Source organism: Rhyacophila brunnea, unplaced genomic scaffold, assembly GCF_057557595.1.
Source record: "Rhyacophila brunnea isolate RB1 unplaced genomic scaffold, BYU_Rbru_1.0 scaffold_20, whole genome shotgun sequence".
NCBI classification, from domain to species: Eukaryota; Metazoa; Arthropoda; class Insecta; order Trichoptera; family Rhyacophilidae; genus Rhyacophila; species Rhyacophila brunnea.
The window spans coordinates 854,652-877,958 of NW_028232860.1; the positions used below are offsets into that span (position 1 = coordinate 854,652).

Genomic DNA, 23,307 nt, shown 5'->3' on the forward strand with positions numbered 1-23,307 from the left:
CAATGAGCGATAAAGATGCATTGCATTCAGTCGTTTAGATTGATAATAACAATAACAATGGTGCGATAAAGCAAATTTTTATCAAATGCATGCTCAGCCATTCATTATGCATGCTTATATTAATACTTGATAAAAATGCAAAGATAGACTTAATGTGTAATTTTAATAGTTATTCTAAGTCGTCAAACCGTATGCTTGTATATCAGCATACATCGCGTTTAACATATTAATCTTTAAATTGCCCAGATTGCCATTTCTTCTAACTTCTGTTAAATATACCTGATGACCTAATCAGTGTTCCCATTATAATTTCCGACTGCTCTCACATGAAGATTATTGCATCGTTTTCTCTCGCTCGGCGTCGCTCTAACCACGTCATATTTTCTGACAAAACTATCAAACTTCATGCATGTGTGGTGTTTATATAGTAGAAGCCATTTTATTTGTTTTTATTATGTTCAAACATTTAACTTGTACCTATGTGCAGAAATATTGCATTAAAAATGTTTTTTCATCAGAAACTATTAAATATAATATACCTACCTACCTAATAATTGTAGTTTTAATATTTTAGAATTGTTAAGAGCGTACTTCAGTGAAACGGCAAATAATTTTCAGCAGTAGGTGCGACGAAATTTCTCACTCGTCGCCAATCGGAGACCGATAGTCGAGGTGTGCGCACGTCGAATTGTTTTGTCATGGCGTCGGATGAAAATATTCTTAAATCGTGTAAAGATGACTAAAAAAACTTTACGTATCTATGTACTTAAAAAAGAAAACATTTCAATGAATATATTATTATTATTAGTAATATAACAATAAACATAACATTAAATGGACGCATGTTGGATTTTTATGACAAATTATATTTCGTTCGGCACGCGTCATTTGCACAATCTGCGCATCGCCTAGCCACGATATTTTTAGACCATGCCTCAACCGAAGTATAGCCTTTAACCTTTTACACGTAAATGAACATACATACATACAGTGACGTCCCGTGGGGGTAGGCAGATTGAGCGTCGCTTGGGGGCGGCAGTTACACAAAAGGCGGCAAATCGGGGAGAATCACTAGGTATATAAGTATAGAAATAGCTACCTAAACTTAGTAATACAGGAAATATCTTTCCAATACAAAAATCATCTCACTGATTGAAAACAAAGTGTATTAATTAGGTACCTACCTACTATAAAAGTTTTAACAGAATTTTTTGTCGTTTTCGCGATGTCTAGTCTACTTCCGTCGTCCTTGGACGTCACGTTCTTGGTGAACAGCAATGACAAGTGCACACCTAATTTAAAATTTATCCAAATATGTTTGCCAGTCACTCGCGAATTTGGAAGTTGTCAAGTGTATTTTTAAATGTAGATACCTATCTGAAACCGTAGACTCGCAATCTTTTCTATTGGAGCAGAGTTGGTATTTAAATTAGATTTAGTGGTAGGTATATATCTTGTTAGTAACGTATTCATACAACACATTTCTTAGATATTGTAGTGGAAAAGATGATAAAAAGTACTGGCGGCATTTTGGCACTGCCTAGGGGCGGCATTTTGTCTAGGGACGTCACTGAATACATAAGTACAATACATTTAAATGTCACAAATTTTGTGAAACAGTACAGTAGGTATATTTTTTTTTTGAGAAAATAATAATATGGCTATCGTAGGTGTAGGTTAGTTATTGTTCGTTGCTTGTGGTTTTTTTTTTTTGAGAAACTTAAAATGTGGCGATCTCCATGGGATATTTCGAAATAATAATACAGGTACGTATTTACATTATAAGAATATAATATGACAGTTGTGTTTAGAGGGAAAGTTCTATTTAGAATCTTGGAATATTCCATTAAGAATCTGAAATCATTTTTATTTATATTGTGTGGCCAAAATTTTCTATTTTTAACGGATTCCCGTTGGAAATATGCATTTCCATAGGATATAAAATTATACGACCACAAACAACGAATAACAAAAATTTCGTTGCCAAACCAAACATCTCACACGTTTGTGTAATTATGAATTTTAAAAGCAGTTGACATTAAAATTGAAGCAGGAAGTGCACACAAAAATAAATACGTATGACTAACAAAGCTTACGACCGTTTCAGACGGGACACCGGTGTCGCTAATAATGAGGGCTTTGTATTCGAATAAAGGGGCCTTTGTATAATGTTGTGAATGCCCCAGAGCTAATGAGTCAACGCGTGTCAGGTACAGTTTTCCGTCGGCTGCAACATTCTCAAGCCGCTGATACACTAGTTTTTATTACCGCAGCCAGTTTTAAGTTCTAATTTATATCGCGAAATTATGCGTTAACCCTTAGCTCTTTGCGTTCATAAACATAATACAAAAGCCCCTTTATTCGAATACAAAGGCCTCCTATATTATATCGAGCGCGACACCGGTGTCCCGTCTGAAACCGGCCTTAATGTGCACTATTTATCTCTTAACAGCCTACCGCCACCCTTCGCTACTGTTCGGACCCGACCCTAACAATCATGCCTAGTTTTTTTACTTGTCAATCTTGACATGTAGGTAAATCTCACAATTTTTCTTTTGTTCTCATACCGAATTTTCTGCCACGTATAAGCATGGAAAACGTCGATAAAAATGTATTTTTAGTTTTGCGTATCGAAGCAAAAAATGCTGAAAAGACAAAAATACGCCTTCTAAGTGTGTAGGCGGGGTTTCATGTCGGTAAAATGACTTTTCTAACATAAACTGTCAATTATTATAATATACTATGTCTAATATACGTATACCTACTTCTACAGCGACGTAGAGGATTATGTATGGCCGATATCATTCAATTTGTTTTTCCCCCTCGGGAATTCGACTACACACTACTATACTAGAGTGAGATTTTTGATCACCTCTATTTATGATAATTGATAATGATCCCAGATTTCAGTGACGTTCCTAGACAAAATTCCGCCCCTAGGCAGCGCCAAAATGCCGCCCCATTTTTTATACAGTATTTTGTTTCATCCTTTCATCGCAATCTATCTATCATCCAATATCTAAGAAATGTGTCGAATGGATGAATTAGGTACTAACAAAATATATACCACCACTAAATCTAATTTAAAATATTGCGAGTCCACGGTTTCAAATACATATATTTAAAAATACACTTGACAACTTTCAAAACTCGCGAGTGACTGGCAAAAAGATTTGGCTATGTAGGTACCTACTGTACGAAAACATTTTCTTGGCTACGTGTTAAAACTGTGAACTAACATGCTCCGCCCATTTAGTTACATACGTTAACATCAGCGCCTGGAAACGTAGCCAAGAAGATGTTTTCGTACAATACCTATAATTCAAAATAAAATTCGCAAATCTGCACGTGTCATTGCTGGTCATCAAGGACGTGACGTCCAAGGACAGCGGAAGTAAACTAGACATCGGGAAACCGACATTAAAATTACAGTCCTGTTAAACCTTTTAAGTATATTAATTAATAAATTTTGTTTTCAACCAGTGAGCTGATTTTTTTTTAATGGAAAGATATTTCCGTTATTACTAAGTTTATGTACTTACCTATTTCTATAGAGGTAGGTATACCTAATGATTCTACTCGATTTGCCGTCCTTCGAGTAACTGCCGCCCCCAAGCGACGCTCAATCTGCCTACCCCCATGGGACGTCACTGCCAGATTTCTTCAGTGTGATCAATTTATTGAAACGGTAAGAATGAACCCTGAGATAATGATAATAGGTATAAAATATATAAATCGTGGCAAATACAGGTCGCAAAATCTTGCAAATCGTTCAGAATTATCAGTCAATTGCAAACTCAAATAGAAAGTTTTATCGAACATATTTTATTATAAATTATTGATAATGCTATGCACCTACTCGTAAGTGAAAATGAAGTATGATGCGCGAATTATTTGAATAAAAACCTACCGCAGATATATTATTATGAATTATTCTACGAAAAGATAGGGTATCATAATGTCACAAATATCTTTCCTGCAAGTTTACCGATAGTTTCGAGACGCTTGATCCCAAACATACCCAATCTTCTTAATTTTGTATTTTTTTTACAACGTTTTTTATTACAACGTTTTTATTAGCTCGTATTCTTGTTTGTCCGGTGGTTGTTTGTCCAGTACAAATCTTGCAATCGATTTTTAACTAACTTCCCGACTAGCTAGACATTTTAAAGTCTTAGAATATATCAGAACACGATGCCAATGGATTCTTTCAATACCTTTAGCCATCTTTAAGCAGAATTGAATTCATTTTCATTTAATTCTTTTTTGTATGGAAAGTTATTCAGAAAAATCCGTAAAAAATAAAAGACTATTATTGGTTCCTAAGGGGGTGGTCCTAGCAACTCAATTATTAATAATATATACGTGCGTTACTATGGAAATCAAAATGACATTTCAGTATTTTATATTTGTTTGTTTTTTTATTTACTTCATATCAAGTACAAGTTTGAGCATATTGGGCATGGGTGGTCCTAGCAACTCAATTATTAATAATATATACGTGCGTTACTATGGAAATCAAAATGACATTTCAGTATTTTATATTTGTTTGTTTTTTTATTTACTTCATATCAAGTACAAGTTTGAGCATATTGGGCATAATAATTCAACAGAAAATTTAAAAACGTCGTATATAAAAAGTTCTTTTTATCTTGTAATAATTATTATAGGTACTATGCAATGCTGCTTTTAATAATATTAATTTCACATTACCTATTAATATTAAACCAACACAATGGCATAGTTACCTCACGACAGGAGTATGTAAAGCATAAGGGTCCAATCTCACAAAGGTGTGTCCTAAATCCCAGTCCGGTGGGTTTTGACGAGTTTTCTATTTATTTTTGTAAATGAGAATTTTTTACCGTGAGATTCGGATACTGTTACGTAATTGATGTCGGTAAAATAAATGGAAGAAAATCTAACAAAGGCGTTTGATCTTGATTATCTATGTTAAAAATGATGATCGGATCGGATGGAGTTTTTTTTGGAAGGAGGAACTATAGAAAAGCTCGCGACGGAAGAACAATAATTGGAAGGAAACTTAAACGAAAAAGCTCGCCCACGCCCCGTTACGAAAATGGAAATACATCGTGATCCGCGTTTCGCTTTTCAAAGTACATAATCAATCTAGAAATAGTTTATGAGAGAAAATTTTGGTATTTCATTTAAAAAAACAATGAATGAGGGGAGGGCTTTGATATTTTTTGCATCCTAATACTTCTAGCTACGCCTCTGAACATACTATAATTAGGGAATCCAATCCCGAGCCAAAATTCTGATCCCGGGATTTCGGGATTACAATTTAACAATCCCAGGATCCCGGGATTGGCACTTTTTTCCATTGTTAATATAAAAAAATTATATTTACACATAACATTGATAAAATCGGTCAAAAATAAATCTAGTATAATTAATAATATTTAAGACATTTGTTGTTAATATTGTATATCTACGTTCAATCTTAGAAATACATAAGTTTAATGGAGTAAATAATATTAAATATAGGTATATATATATAAATAATAATGTGAATTTAATACGAGATTGCTGTTTGTGATAGTAAAGACTTAACGAATGGATTAGCGAGATTTAAAATAGTAAAGCAAATAATCATGGCGTACCTACTTATGGCCTACCTTTCCGCTTCATAAATCTAATTAGTCAGCCAAATATGAAATTGCCGTAAAACGTATGAGATCATGGTGGAATTAGGTACTTTGTTAAAAGTGCGAAGCATTGTTTTTTCCAATCTTTCTTATTTTTAATAATTTATGTGAAAAAATAAAATGAATCGGCAACATACACATGGGTATAAGTCAAACTTCATTCAAACTGAGTTTATTTCTAATGTAGTTATTTTTTATTAAAAGTATTTTTTCTGTTATATTTTCGCTTTTATTTTATGTTCCATAAAAATTGATAAAAATCAATCTCGAAATCCCGGGATTCATAGGTATCGAAAATAGCTCGGGATCCCGGGATTGGAATCCCTAACTATAATGGATGTAGGCTATTAAATTCCGACAAACAGTGCACATAAAACTATTTTAGTAATTTGTATTTGTTTTTATTGAACCAATACTACAATTTACAGATGGTATTGGTTAGTTTTTAAAAATCAATTAAACCTTGCCTAACCAAACCATAATAGTTTTAGTATGTTATGTGCGATCCGACAAACTAGTGCACACTTTTTCAGCCATACTTATTTGTTTTCTTTTAATTAACTATTTCTTTTATTCAACGAATAATTCACAAGATTTAGGAATGTACCATTCTAATTATTGAACGTACATAATTTTGAAAAACACTTGTGAGAAAATATATTATAACCAATAGAAAAAATCTTTTTGAAAAAAGTAAGACACCCGGCAGGAATCGAACCTGCATCTCTTGGGTTTACGCCCCGTCCGCGAATTATCCACTATGCTACGAGGTGACATACTTTTCAAAATTATGTATGTTCAATAATTAGAATGGTACATTCTTAAATCATAAAATAAAAAAAATAGCTAATTAAAAGAAAACAAATAAGTATAACTGAAAAAGTGTGCACTAGTTTGTCGGATCGTTTGCAGATGGTGTAAGTTAGTTTTTTTTTTTTTTTTAATTTTTAAGCCTTGCCTATAATACCAAACCATAATCGATATAATTTTTTTTTTATCTATAAAATATCCAAAATTATGTATGATTATTAATGGCATAATTTTAGATATTTTATAGAAAGACGAATATTTTTTGACTATTATCATATACCTATTATGGCTTGGTTTCGCAGGTTTTGATTGAATTTTAAAAAGTACTCAACACAATCTGTAAATAATTGTAGTCTTAATTCAATGAAAACATATACTATGACCGACAAAGTTTAGTGTACACTATTTATGTCGGATATACCTACATAATATCTTATTTATTAATATTATCTGTCTCACCACTCATATCAGTAGATAATGTTATCTTATCATATGAATTTCAAAGAACATAGTTTATTTAAAAATGCATAAGATTTGAAAACTTCCATGTAGATAATTTATCAATATAAATCTAGCACCATTAGTATATTATAATAATATTTTTCAAAATGCGTATTCTTTAGTAGATAAAAGTTATAACTGAATCGTATTGTGCGCGTTGCTCAGAGGTTAGCCCTGTTTCCTGGGCAAATATTGGGACCGGATGTCCAGTTCGTCACTATTGGTGAAAGTTTATGAAATTGTGGTGATTGATTTTCCAATTTTCATTTCAATTTCCAATTCCAATTTTCAGGTATCGTAGATATTGTTTTCTCTAATCTTTCTTTTCCAACTGAACCGCAAATTTTACTTTTATTTTATTTTAATTTTGTTTTTTTTTGTATTGATTGTTATTTTTTTCCGGCCAGTTTTCGGTAGTTTTCCTGCTGTTGTGCGGCAGTTAGTCTCGGCGTCTCAAACCTGTTGGTTAAATATTATGTTCCACTGTTTTTAGGTATAGTTTAGGCATAGCACTTTATAATGACTAATGAGTATTTTTTGTTCGTCAGCGTAATATTTGAGTGGTTCACGAGAATATTAAGTGTATTTAGACGGCGAAAGTGTGAGGGTCGTAGGTGATTATGACACGGGCGCCATTTTGGCAGCATTCGAGATTTTTAACAATATCAATGTCTCATCTCATGAAATGTTCATAAAAATTGTACCCGTAAATAATTCCCCTAAAGCGCGAACCAAATTGAGGTGCATGTCGCGGACTATCACGTGACGTCACAGTAAACTGCCGCTTCGGGAAAAGAGTGTGTAATATCATTGTTCTTGGTGTTTAAAATGTTATCAGACTGATGCTCACATCCCGTACCACATTTTGAACTTTTAAACGAACATTGTCAGTTGGCAAAATCTGCGCCGAAATCACTAAAACAACAATGAGGTCACCTCACGTTGAACTGCACTGCATCGACACCTGCATGACGTTTTGAACGTTTTTATCATATTCCACATGCCTACGAATGTCATGTAAAAATCACGTTTTTTTTTTATTTTAGCGGTTGGCATTATGTATTTTCGATAATAATGTTGTATAATATACAAAAATACATAATGATAATAGGAAATGTAGTAATAATGAAATAGATAATATTTTATCTATGGTCTGCAGGTTGGTTTCTGTTCAAAATATTATCTATGGATGTCATGCCATATTTTAACGTACGCAGTACGCAACGCATACGTAGAAACTGTTAAAATTAATTGAAATTAACATAAATATTTAATAATAATTACTGATACATTCTAGTAGGCACTCTTCATCAGTGTCATTCTTCAGTGAATTTACAGAGATGGTGGTGATTCAAAATATACTGCAAAATGACGAAACCATAGACTAAATTTGTCGCCGCGAAAGTGTGACAGTAGGCGACATGCACCTCAATTTGATTCGCGGGTTAAAGGGTTGCTTTGCATAATATGCATAGCACTGTGCTACTGCCTCCATCTTGGAAATTAGCTGCCGTTTGTGAAATTCCAGCATTAGGATTTAATTAAACATTGTCTCGACTCAATTGTCACTTCAAAAAATTTAAATAAAAATATCAGTTTTTTCTTACTCTACGGCTAAATAACCGTAGCTAATTCGTGTTCGAAAAAAAGCAAAAATTGGCCCATGGAAACCCACCACTGGGGAGAAATACATTCCGATCTCATGATTTTTAATCATCTCTCTTTCCCTCTGATATATACTGTAGCATGTAGGCCAGTGGTAGAGAACCTATGGCACGCGAGATGATTTTGCATGGCACGCGAATATTTTATTTTAGAGTAAAAAAAACAGCAGTCAAATACTCTTAAAGAATTGCGTTTAATGTAAATCTATAATTACATAAGTCGTTCTTAAGTCTTTACGAGTCATATATAATATTATCGCACTAACCTCATCAGGCGGCGGGGGAAGCCGCGCCGCGAACCTATGATTTTGTTCGATTGACAAATGTGTCGCTAGATTTAAAAATCAGCCAAGTCCATAATAGATGAATAGGAGAAAAACAGCTTTTTGTTTTCTTAAATACACAGTCACAAGGATGAAAGTTTATATTATTTCGAGTATAGAATATTTAAAATTAATAAATTCCACATTTTGATAATGCATAAATGTTAGAAAGCAGTAGTTCTTCAGCAATTCACAAAAAATAAAAAAATACCTAAAGGTGGACTTGGCTGATTTTGAAATGTAGAGACACAAATGCTTGAGACCAGTAACCCACAAAAATGGCTGTACCAAATAAGAAAAAAAAATTGTTGGACAGAAATGTATGGCGTAATTGAAAAAAAAAATGATAAAGCTATAATACGTATGCTATGCTCTGTGAGGAGTGGTATTAAGAACATCACCATTTTCAGAATTCTTAAAAACTATCGCTCGGCACTGCTGTAGGCTGAAATACATTTGAAGTAGGTACTTGTTACCAAGATACCTACAAAAAAAGTGATGCGTAAACAAGTTCTGTTACAATACAAATAGCCGTGCACTCGAGTCAGATATGAGTGCGCTCTAGTGAGGGGTGAGGCACCCTTGACATCAAAAAGAACCTCTTAAAAATACCCGAATATGCTTGTTTGTAATAAAATTACAAGTCGTTATTGAATTTCGCTTGGTTTTCGTCGTGGACGTCTTTGTCTCGTTTCGATATCTACTTGTTGTATTTTTAGATTTGTTATGTCATTTCGCGCAATTTTGCTGGAAAGTTTTCTGACAAATTCAACGAAATATTGTTAGGGCACTACTTTACTTATTATTGGAAGGTCTAGGAACGTCTTTAGTTAGGCTTAATCAATGACATTATTAATGAACAACGCACTCAGTACAGTAGCTAGCAAGTAAATTCGCGCATAGCGACATTCGCACATGTGTAGGTAGACGTCACGTGACAAAATTTCGCAATTTCCATTATGCGATATCAGTGTATCACGCATCAAGAATTTATAGCAATATCAGCTTTATTGTAATGGGCAATGGCGTTAGAACAGTGTTTCTAGTGTCAATGTTCATTTGAGCGAGCGATATTGATATTAAAATATGAATTATGCCATTCGGCAGACCCGACAAAAAGCATCGGGAATTTATAGCCTTTATTGTAATGGCGTTAGAACAGATTATGCCATTCGGCATACCCGACAAAAAAGTGAGTGTCATTTTTTTTTGTCCAGATGCTTCGTCCATATTAATGTCATTGGGTTTAATTGTATGTTTATTTGAGATAGTGTTCGTAGATCGCAAAAAATAAATGTAAAAAGCGAGACAGCAGATTCGTTTATCTCGGGTCTTGCATCCAGGGTCGTGCTAAGTGAAGGTGTTGGGGGTGCGCGGCTTCCGGGTGGCAGGTTTCGTAGGCGTCAAAATACCTGGATTTAAAAATAAATAAATATAACACTCAATTACTTTATGCTAAAATAGTGAAGTGGGTAATTGAGCATGCTACGTACAGTTAGCAAATTGAAGAATTACGGTAAAATTTATTTTAAAATACAATTTAATTTTGCTTATTTCACATTGGCCCACGATGGCCGCGCGGCTTAAGCGTCGGCCTATAGGGTCGTAGATCCCAGGTTAGAATCCTGGGTCTGGCAAGTACACATATTGTTTTTTTAATCTGTGAATGAGTCACAGTATCAAATCAAATTTATTTATTTTACATATAATAAACATAACAAATTACAAATTCAAAGCGTTCACGACATGACATAAAATAAGTGTTAACTATTTTTAAAATAAAAATACGGAGAGATGTGACTTAATAATACAATAAGTAATAAAATGAGAAACAAAATAAGAAAAATAATAAAATAAAGCAACAAAAATAAAAGTAGATGGAAGCAGGGTGAACTATCGAATATCGATAGACCCTATCTTAAAAACTTATAAAACAACGTCCACCTAAATTCACCTCACGTAAGTGGAATATATCAATATCCGAAGCGATTTCATTAAACATGGTTATTGCCCTCCCAATTGGCATCGTATTAGTATATTTGGCATATAATTGGCATAGTATTGACCCAATAAGTTGAGCAGGTGGCTGACATCCATTTCTCGCAAAAACAAAATCTGTCAATACAAACCTTCACTCTGTGGAGGCCCATATGATCATAATAGGATCGGACATGGTCGAAAGAAAATTTCACACTAGTTTGTTGGTTTTACATTTCCGTTAAAATATATTATATTAATTATTGAGGGAAACTTTGGGTTAGCACGCGGGACCACTCTTGGCGCTGTTTTGTAACTAAGAAAGGTGGATTCATGGACAGCGTTAAATAGAATAGAAACCGATATAGAAGAGTAAAAACATATCGAAAGCTACCCCAATGTAATTAGTTTGCACTCTAAACTTCAATAATAGACATCACTTTACCTTTAGTTCGAAGCAGACTTGAGAGTGGGTCTATTGTTTGGGCACCGCATCAGTTGAAGTATGGCCTTATGGTGGAGAGGGTACAGAAAAAATTCTTGAGACTCCTTTACTTGAGGTTGTATGGATACTATCCGTGGCTTTATCCAACTGACTTTCTCTTAGGCATGCTTACATACTGCAGTCTGCAATTTAGAAGGAATCTTTATTTAGCTACGTATTTTTTTTGACTTACACGAGGTATAAATGAGAACTCTGCCATTTTGGGCAGTGTTGACCTGTGTGTCCCTGATAACTATCTTAGAAATAGAGACCATCAGTTGTTTATTCTCCCAAGGTGCAGAACCAACCTGCCACTTGTAATGCCAATTGGGAGAGCGATAACTATGTTCTACGAAATTGCTTCGGGTGTTGATATATTCCACCTACGTGAGAATGAGTTTAGGTGGATGTTGTTTTATAAATTCTTAAAATAGGGTCTGCTTAGCTCATCCGGTGTACTTCCTTGTACCTATCTAATTTATCTACTGATATATCTGTTTTTTTATGTAATACTGTTATATTTATATATCTTTGTTTCTAAATGTCATGTTGTGAACGTCTTGAACTTATAATTTGTAATGCCCACAATATGTTAAAAAAAAAATTGAAATAAATTGAAAATTACCATCACAGAACTTCATGGGACCTTACCATCCCAGAGAGAAAAACATCCAGCTTGGAAAAGCACACGGTAACCGTTGATGTATTGATGGTAACTGACAATATTGAAAATCTGAGACAGCATTGTAATTTTATCGATTTTTGACTTTCGAGAAATTAAGAAATCTTTGATTCTTTCCATTTTTTTTTAATTTCTGATGATGAATTGGGAGTAATTTTATAATTGATGTTTTTTTTCAACCATGAAACGATGTTGCAAGAGTGGTTGATAGTAATCATAGCTGCCAATTATTGATTCAACGAAAAATATTTCTCTAAACTTTGAAACTATTTAATATTTGATTTTTTTGTCTTGGTAATATTTTTTTTGTATTAATCGAGATAACATGGCTGCATTATTTCAATGCAATTAGAAAAAAAACAATATAATTGCGAAATTTGGAAGTACTTATGTTGTGGTTAACCACAGTCTAAAATCTAAATTTACAATCTACATGGAGATGTTTCAAATACACAATCATCACTGTCAATTCCTGATGTGATAAAATTGAAATTTCAGAAAACAGGCAAGAAATAATTTATGGTAGACTAGATTTGTCTAAATATCATGTAGTGGGGGGCTCGTTGTCATCGAGTGTTTGTAATTAATAGCCCCGATGTGATATTTTAATTTCGGTGGTATCTATATACCTAGAATATTGAAAGTTTTACTAAACTACGCAATCTAAATTGAACGAACAGAAAATTTGGAATTTAAAACCATTTGGACAAAGTGATCACATTGGAGTTTAACTGGTCAACAACGATATCATAGACTATACATACTATAACCCAGTGATCTCCAAATTCTATGTTACTACGCCCCCTTTAAAAAAAATCTGATTTTGGCGCCTCCCCCACACCCTTTATTTAAAAAAATACAGGCCCATTTTAAAATGGCAAAAAATGTACCAATACAAAAAATATATATTTTTTTTAACAGAATAATACCAACGTTTTATTATATGGTTCATATTCATATTAATTGGTTTTTAATATGATGGATGTGTTTGTTTATTAGCACAACGTTTATCACAACTAGGTGTCAGTTAGGAGAGTGCTACTCATAGCTCTTTATCTTCTACTAAACGGGCTCGATATTTGGATTTCATTGCAGTTAAAATGCAGGAAATCCCGTTTCGCACAAATATGATGTTACGAAAGGGAGCAGTACCAACCTACTTGCATTGCTTTGCTTGACAACATATAACCTACATTCTTCACTTCGATTCAACCGAGATTGACCTAGTGAAAAGAGTCAAAACTCTGAAATTGTTGTTTCAACAAAGTATCGCATGCTAATTCAATCAATTTTTACTTTTCAACAGAGTAGTCAATCCAAAATCATCATTCTGTTCGCGCCTCACTTTGCAATAGTCTACGGCTCTCCAGGGAGGCGCGCCTCTCAGTTTGGAAATAGCCGAAATAGCTGCTGAAACGATATCATAGCTATTTCTTATTTTGTAATTTATATCGAAGTTGCCACATTAACGTTTGTTTATTTGTTCAACTGTGAAGTAAATGTAGTCATTATACGTCATAATATTATACAACTTGGTCAAATCACTATTATTGTGTACCCACTGTCCATATGCATGAACACACAAGAGCGAAAGAGAAACTCGCATTGGCGCGCTTTTTTTGAACCGATCATCTGTTTGAACGCTGTCAAGCCTTGCCCTTGTCTATGATTTTACTAATTTTATCAGAAAATTTCGAATAAAAGCGATGGCAGACAATATTGCCACGGTTGAATGGTCGCTAACACAACAGAACTCGCTAATCACGCGAAAGCTTGTCCCGTGCCAGGCAGCGATGCGTGAAAATCAGACCCGGCACAAATCGGACGACCAGTTTCTCGCTACTCTCAGTCGACAATAGGGATACAACCGCGATTGTTCGATTCACGGCGATCTTTCAACGCTAAACTCCCACATTTTTCGTTTTCCAAACAATCCTGAAACGTGTCCGCGTATCTCAAATCGCGTGCCGGCTTGTGCGTGATACCTAAAACCAGGCAACAGGTGATTTAATCAAGTTGAAACGTAACAATCCGACGAGATCTGTCAAAAAACGATTTATTCTTTATTCAAAAACGATATATTTTATAACCCTCCTATTTGTTATTGTCTATGGATGCTATGGCAAATGTCAAAAGCTTCACCGGAGTTCCGTGACTGTATCAGCTATGTTCTTAATTTAAAAATGCGATCGATTCTGCCAATTGGCCATACGCTCGTTTGTTTGTTTGTTTTTGTATTATGTCAAATCTAACATATTAAGATGGTCATTATTATTCCTCTACATATAACAATATTCTAACTTCTATCGTGATTTTAAATAATATTATAATAATTGTGATCTATTTTTGTTGCATAATAAATTATTACATAACAGCACGCGGTAAGCTACTCGCTGCGGCCTATTTTACGAACTGAAGTAAATATTGTCGTATTTATGCGAAGAAGCTGTCAAAATTGTTGTAGTTCGAATAACATTCCGTGCTTACTACATCCACATCTCTAGTATGTACCTATTTGTAATATACTTTTATTAAAATATAATTATTATTCATGTTTAAATATGTCCCGTTAGTTTTCCCAATGAGCTATCCAATCGGAAATTTGTTGTCAAATTCAATTAAGTATTAATTACAGAACTATTTATAGTACCTAATTAATTACTGTGACTACTAATATATTGTATAACTTTATTTTTATCGTACCAAACTCGGATTGTTCTAAATCAATTTTGTATAAAAGTCGTCGCAAGATATTATTGTTACAACTTATTTGATGTTGCACAAAATCTCTCACGTCTTATTTTATTATATTTTCTGCCTTATCATTTATTTATTAGTTCTATTTTTGTATTTTTTTTTTAAATTACATGGTTTTCTGTCAAATTTTCATTATGCTTCTTCGACTGTACTAATTAATAAAGTCATAAAATTCCCTATTATTAATTAATTAATTTATTTGGAAAAACAGTATTATGGCAATACAGCGATTAGCCAATGCGCCATAAAACATAATAAAATAAATACAAATTATAAAAATGACTTAATTACAAATAACAACCAATATAACAAGAAAGTAGAAAAGAAAGTATTATTAAGAATTAATTATAGCGCCTGTACACATGCGTTGAATTACTGTCGGCAATTGTGCTTATTTTAAACTGTCATGACAATAACTGTTTACACGTAAAAGTGCTGACTGTCTCTCCAATCTCGTTCTTCAAGAGTAAGCGAGGCGCGATGTTGTCATTTTATACTACTATCTGACAGGTCGTATTGAAAATCGGAGCTCAAAATGAGTAGTTCATTTTTTTACCGGCGTGTTCGCCCCCTATCGCTCTACTGCGCATGCGCAGATCGAAAATAATCTTACTTGCGCGCAAAAAATCATCACAATTTGGAATCTTCCAATCTTGTTTGATTTATGCATGCAATTTTGCCAACTGCAGGATAATACATGGTTCCCCATATATTTTCTTACTGTGCACAATACATCCATGCACGTGTAAACGGGGTATTAAAGAAAGTAGATATTAAAGTAAAATGATAAATGCAATTATAAATTGAACCTGTTTAACGGCCCACATGCTCAGCATAGGTAAAAATGGAGCTTTTATGCTATTTTCAGAGTATAACCCTGGACATTCCTTAAACGTTGTAGATAATCTATTTATATAATTTTGAAGCCTTATTATCCTTTATATTTATTTTAAACAGTTGATGACTGCATAAAATATTTTTATTACATAAAATAGTATTCTTTTAAACCTCTTGCTCTAATGTTTTAGATTTTTTACATTTATTAATTTTTAAACGCATTTATAAAACCATCAGTATAATTTATCTCGACATTATCATAGTGAAATATTTACGATAAAAAATTATATTGATAATCTCTGTGATCCCAAATTTGACAAGAATTAGGCATTTTATTATTCAAAAAATGGGCAAGATTTATACATTTTAAGATAATTCTAAAGATACTGATTATAAGCTATGTCTTTGACGATTCAAATGTGATAAACATTCTAAGAATAATATTTGCTTTATAATAATTATTGACCTAAGAATAAGGTAGTGTTTTTTTGAAATACGCCATTTTTATTGGCATTCCCCAGTGGTTAAGCCACAACATACGGCCGTAGCACATACATTGACAAATAATACCGATAAATGAAGTAGGGAGTAAGATCATGTTAACGCGTGTGTTTGAATAATTATAGATTATCTACAATGTTTAAGGAATGTCCACGATCATGCTTTGAAAATAGCATAAAACTCCATTTTGACCTATGCGGCGCACGTCCCCCCTTAACACGTCCACAAACAGGCAATTAATTGTCCTGTTTTTAATATTGTTTTATTTACCGTGAAGTTTTCAATGGAATGCATTTTTTATATAACGATTCGTTTATTTTATCATTTAGTTCATTGGTTCTACTTATAAAAATATTGACTTGGTACAATCTATTCTTGAGTTTCCTCTATTCACATTCACATCATAATATAATATCGTTTGAGATCATGACAGCTAACAAGTCATAATTACTTATGTCAACATCTGTATTTACTCTCAAGATTGCCACAAAACGAAAAACAAACTCTGTTGTTTGAATAAGTTCGGTATTCTTTTTGTCAATGATTAAGTTTACATACATATATCACAATGGACTGTTAAATAACTCAACCTACAGATTAAACAACAATCTATATTATATACTATATACTAATAGCGAAGGGTGGAGGTAGGCTATTAAGATCCGCCATAAATAGTGCACATTAAACTTTGTTAGTAATACGTATATGTTTTTATTGAACCAATACTACAATTTACAGATGGTGTTGGTTAGTTTTTAAAAATCAGTTAAACCCTGCCTAAGCCAAACCATAATAGTTTTGGTATGCTTTGGGCGATACGATAAAATTGTGCACACTTTTTCAATCATTATTATTTGTTTTAGTTGGATAAGTAATTGTTAATTTTTTTAAATTCATTAAACCCTGCCTAAATAAACCTATAATAGATAAACAATATTATTCTATCTATAAAATATACACAGTTATGTATGATTTAATTGCATATTTTTAGATATTTTATAGATAGATGAGTGTTTTTCGACTATTATCTAATAATGGCTTGGTTTCGCAGGGTTTAATTAATTAAAAAAAACGAAACCATCTGTAAATTGTAGTCTTAGTTCAATGACTGACAAAGTTTAGTCTGCACTGTTTATGGCGGATCTTAACAGCCTACCTCCACCCTTCACCACTGCTAGGTATAGATCCCAGATAATATTATATAAGAATGAAAAGAAAAGGAAAAGAATGTGACACCATAATAATAATTCATCACGAACTATCATCGAGTACCAGGGCTGTATGATATACGCGGAGGTGTTCTATTTAATTCTAAGTTGAACGATCCTGTAAAATAAAAAATTACAAGATAAAAAGAACATTTTATATATAACGTTTTTAAATTTTCTGTTGAATTATTATGCTCAATATGCTCAAACTTGTACTTGGTATGAAGTAAATAAAAAACAAACACATATAGAATGCTGAAATGTCATTTTGACATTTCATTTTGATTTCCATAGTAACGCACGTATATATTAATAATTTAGTTGCTAGGACCCCAGACCTAGCAACCAATAATGGTGTCGAAATAACTTTTCATACAAAACAGAATAAACTGAAAATGAATTCAATTCTGCTTAAAGATGGCTAAAAGTATTAAAAGAATGCATTGGCATCGTGTTCTGATATATTATAAAAAGTTTCAAATGTCTAGCTAGTCGGGAAGTTAGTTAAAAATCGATTGCAAGATTTTTACTGGACAAACAACCACCGGACAAACAAGAATACGAGCTAATAAAAACGTGGTAAAATAGAGCAGAATTTTAATAAGTACCTATAGCAAATCCGAAAGAAATGAAGTATGTAAATGAATCGATTAAAACAGAAATATTCTTTTATTATCAAAATGTTTCTTCTGTATAAGATAAACACGATTTCCTGGTCCTAAAAACACAAAAATATATTGTACATTAACACGTTTCAAATTGTTAATTTCCGTTATTTATTAATTTTTACTTTTATCGTCCGTGGAGGCCACAAATGTTTACGGTGCGCACAAAATTGTGTTTTTGCTAATTGATTTTCAAATGCAAATAACACATTAATTATAATTACAAAAGGGCCCATAAGCATTAATGATTCGAATAATGACAAGCTTTTTACAAACTATCCATTGTGTAAAAAAGATGAACCAGTAGATGTAAATTAATCGAATGGTACTACCATAAAGCAGCTGTGTTTGTATACATTATATTTATTTCAAGTATACCTAGTAATATGTATACACATCAAAAGTAATTTATTTATCTTCTGGAATAAATATTTTCATTGGAATCGTGTGGGTTGTGGTTTACTTTTTACTAAGAATACTGCGTTCTAAATTCGAAGTCACCAACGCTTGGATTTAAGCCAAGGCTTTAAATAAATTTATGTTGTGTATGATTCTAAATGATATGAAACAAGGCAAATAGAGGCGTAAATAATCGGCGTTATCTTAAAATAATAACGCGAAATGTGGAGCACAGGTGTGAAGAACATATTTTACACTACTTTACGTCCAGAATTGGCCCCGGACTGTCCTGACTTTCAATAGTTGTCACGGAGTATCGCGAGCATTAAAAGCTTCAATTTTTGCCACCTGTAATGTGATAAGGAGAGACAAAAAATGCTTAAGGCTATACCTCAGTTGAGGCATGGTCTAATCTAAAAATATCGTGGCTAGGCGATGCGCGGATTGTGCAAATGACGCGTGCCGAACGAAATATAATTTGTCATATAAATCCAACATGCGTCCATTTAATGTTATGTTTATTGTGCTATTAGTAACAATAATAATACATTCATTGACATGTTTTCTTTTTCAAGTAAATGGGTAACGTTTTTTAGTCATCTTTACACGATTTAAGAATTAATACCCCCGTCGCCATCACGAAACAAATTGACGTGTTCACAGCTCGACGTTCGCTCTCCGATTGCCAGCGAGTCCAAAATTTCGTCGCACCTATAGTTGTAAATTATTTGTCGTTTCACTGAAGTACCGTCTTAAATAACCACAAACATAGAGGAGACATAAGTATTGTCAGACAACAAGAAATCAGCTATAACAGGAAGTCGCTGTTTTCGCATGTTGAGTCTGTCTTCTATAAGCTGGCGTGCGGTTTCCCCCCAGCTTCAGTTCAGCTTCAGCTCGTTCCCTCCCATTGAAAACTTGCAACAGTCGAAAGCGATGGCACAATGCTTTCGACGCAACGACGAACGCCAGCTTATAGAATACAGACATTCTAAAGATGTATCTGTCATGGCCGCAACGCGTACTAGAGGCGTGTTGAAATAATGCATCGGCTCTACTTTAGCAGTTTGAACACTTGACTTCTTGTTTCTTTTTTTTAATAAATGTGTAGGTACTTAGTGTGGTTAGTGGTTATCGTTATTTCATTTATTCACCTACCTATATATGCAACCTACACTGTTTCTGGATTAACCATAATACTAAAACGAATGTCATATGCATAGATATAGTAAAGAAACCAATTTAGGTGATTATATACAAAAATGCTACTAAATAATATAATTTAAGCCAAGAAGGGTCCTAAGAATCGATAATTTTGAACACATTTCACTACCCGCTATTTTTATTTTTTCAAACGGGACGGACCGTTCTACGACCATGCCGATGGCATGGTACAATTATTGCATTTTCAATCAATCCCTGATCCCGTCTTGGTTTTATTGAAGAACTCAGAACAATTTTTGGTGGGTTATAAGAAAAAAAATTAAAACCTCAATAAAAAAAAATTGACCACTAATATCGCCTGGCAACATCGACATTATATATCTTGGTGACCCCTAAAACCTATTCCAATTGTCAGAATGCGTTCCGCATATTATGTATACGACAAGTCTATGGGATCCTGCACTATGAGTAGCAAGCAACAGACTACTGGCGCAAGGCCACGTCGAAAATGCTACGCATATCTATTTTGTTATTTTATTAGTTATCTGTCAACGTGAACGCTGTGCAGCATGTAAACAAATAGTTACATTTTAAGTAATGGTACGTTTAATGTGGATGTTCTTTGGCACATATTAGATATCGTTAGTTGATGAAATCGGGAAAAATGAAACATTAATTTTTGTGGAATCTAATTAGGTTAGGTTAGGTTAGGTCATTATTTCGTTGTACCTAGTCACCCAATCATTTTGAACATATTATATTGATTAAGATGAGATATCCTAAGCTTGCCGGCAAAGTCCCGTTTATTTGATGCTTTCTAGCGATTAGGAATGTAGAAATTAGGTATATAATTTGATTTATTATGGGGTATTGAAAATCTGTGCTATTAAAAATCTATCAACATAATAGAGATAGAACAATTTCAATATTAAATTTATATTTTTCCTGAAAGGTCATAGTTATATTTATCGTTGTTCTGTTTTGTCATGTTCTGTTTTGTCATGTTCTGTTTTGTCATGTTCCGTTTTGTCATGGAACCGTTGAAATATTCATTTGTGTATGACACATACAAATTAGGGATGCCAAAAACATACTCGATAGTTTTTGAGCGATACTTCGATATCGATATACGGGTACCCAGTATCAATACCTTTGTCTTGGGAAGACCTAAAGAAAGTCCTCATCCAAAAAAGGTCCAATTGATAATATCTTTCGATACATAACCAGGGAACACAAAAAAGAAGTGCGTTACCTTCTGGTTGTGGTTGTAAGAAGGTTCGACTCCGGAGTGTAGAGAAATATGAAACTTAAAAAGAATACTTATGTTATTTTCAATATTGGTAGTATTTGGATACGCTCAGCGGGCTTAGTATTTATTGCGTTTAATGGCTTGCCCCCGTTAAGGCATAAGCCAAACTGCCGCTAAGTCTTGTTTTATGGCGACTGGGTTTCGAATTTATATTTTATTAATATGTCATGTGTTTGTAACTATAGATGCCTTTCTTTAACGTAGAATACGCTTATTGGCATTATCACGTAGAAGTGACATACGAAAGTATCACATTTCGAAACCGTGCTTGGCCACCGGCGTAGTTGGGTATTAAAAACGAATATTTATACTAGCCCAGACGTAAACCAACATATTTTCAATACAACTAAACACACATTCTACGAGGTTTTCGAGAAAACTATTTTTTTTTTCGGTGTGACATCCCTATATCTACAATAAATACCACTAGATGCCCATTGTATACCGGTTGAGTGATTGTTTCTTCAACATTTTACAATATATTATATACTTTCATAAATACCTAGTTGCAATCGTACCGCTATTGTTCTGTGAGATAATATCTCAATAAAATCGTTCTTGACTATAGATTCAGTGTTACCATTTTACGATCGACGGCCTGATTGCGGTTGTTTTTACGCGAGTGGATTTATTACAATATTTGACTGATTACTGATAAATAAACTACATTAAAAGTGAGTGAGATAAAATAAAAGATGGCGCAAAGAGGCGTGACAGACCTAACGGATGCACCTGGCACCGGGGGACTCCATTTGATGGTGGACTCGTTCTTTGATGACCCAGGTAAATATTTTGTTTTGTATAATATTGATGTGTGTGTATGTTAATACATTATGCTGACAGGTTTTATTATTAAAGTTATATTTGTTTAGGCGCGTTTGGAAAATCAGATCAGAGTGTATTTTTGGCGTGACACATAATTTATTTTTTCAAACAAAAAAAACACTCGATTGGATTCGAACCAACGATTGTTCGGTTATTAGCCGAACACACAACCGTTACGCCACATAATGATACTGCAATCGTGATGATTATACAGTATAATATACAATATACAGTTTAGAATTGTTCCGTTGCTAGGCAGCGAATTTATTATTGTCGGCCATTTGCAATTCCTTACGTAAACAAACTATTAAACGTCACAGTGGCAGTTGTTACTTTATTTTATTCTTTGCCTACTACATGGACGAAAAAATTAAATTACTCTTGTATTTAGTATATTATGTACGTAATATGCATCAAAATACACAGAACAGATAATAAATAGAATTCAGATAGGCTATATACCAAACTGTAAATTTTGACGCAGGGTTTTGAATGTGCGAGTGTCCTACGAAATTGAACCACGCATTATAGACGTGCAATAGTGTGTGTAATACACCAATATTAAATGAGCATCAATGCATAAACCGAGAGCAGTTGTCAGTATTCGATGTATGGTACGAGTATGACGTACTCGTAACACGTGTTTAAATTTATCCCGTATTCTTCCTTACTCTAGATCGGTTGCCTGCTTCTCCTTACCCGTTAAGTATTTCAGCTCCATTATTTCTGAGTTCCTTTCTGAGTTGATGCCGTATAATAGACAAACGCACACACGAGGAGGGGGGGGGGGGGGGGGGGGAGCGGACTGGCTGTTCTGTTTTGTCACTGTTCTGTTTTGTCATGGAACCGAATTATTTCATTCATTCAAAACAGATATCTGATTATGTTTCAGGGCCTTTCGTTTGGCTGGGCCGCATTGCTATGTAGGTATATGTTTGTGATAACTACGCCGCTGGATAAATTCATCGAGTCGTGGTCACAGACAACTATTTCTGCAATCGTATTGCATTTTACTCAAGACAATGCACCGAGTTTAAATTCGCCTCGACACGATGGATTACAGTGCCACTGTCACTATAAGTCAAACTGAACGTCACTAGTCGAGTCTAATAACCTTTTGTTGGCATCCAAACAATGTTTTTATTCACGGCAAGTGTCGGCTTCGGCGATGTGCTCTTTGCGTACGCCACGCCGGCCAGATATTCGGCCGAGACGCAACAATTTCTTATTTACCACATGAATAGTCACGGTTGCCATCTCAGCCATTGCAAACTCAAATAGCACTATAAAGAATTGGAACGCAGCGAACACATAAATCATTTTCTCGGATAGCAACAAAGTATCTAAATATATTCGAAATTTTCTATTCAGAATTTTTGTGCCAACTTTGTGACAATGTCTGAATGCCGTATAACAGCGGTATTCGATTTATGCATTATATGATGTTCAATTGCGTATTTATTTATTTAAGAAAACAAAACATTGTGGACATAACAAGTCTAAATTCAAGACGTGCACAACATAAGATTTAC

The 23,307-nt window shown here is 33.8% G+C and overlaps 1 protein-coding gene across 7 annotated transcripts in view; it reads left to right on the top strand.

Moving 5' to 3' along the window:
• Positions 1-23,307, top strand: part of AMPdeam (AMP deaminase) — a 123,569-nt gene that overhangs the window by 3,504 nt on the left and 96,758 nt on the right. For 2 of the 7 annotated variants that reach the window (XM_085948459.1, XM_085948463.1), the window contains exons 1-2: positions 13,958-14,112; positions 21,519-21,733. The exons of 2 other annotated variants lie outside the window; for them this stretch is intronic. In XM_085948459.1, the coding sequence (XP_085804585.1) occupies positions 21,646-21,733 (88 nt within the window). In that variant the 5' untranslated portion in view covers positions 13,958-14,112; positions 21,519-21,645. Of the gene's footprint in view, positions 1-13,957; positions 14,113-14,559; positions 14,614-21,456; positions 21,734-23,307 lie in introns of those variants that run through there. 3 more of the 7 variants (XM_085948460.1, XM_085948462.1, XM_085948461.1) reach the window with 3 other exon arrangements.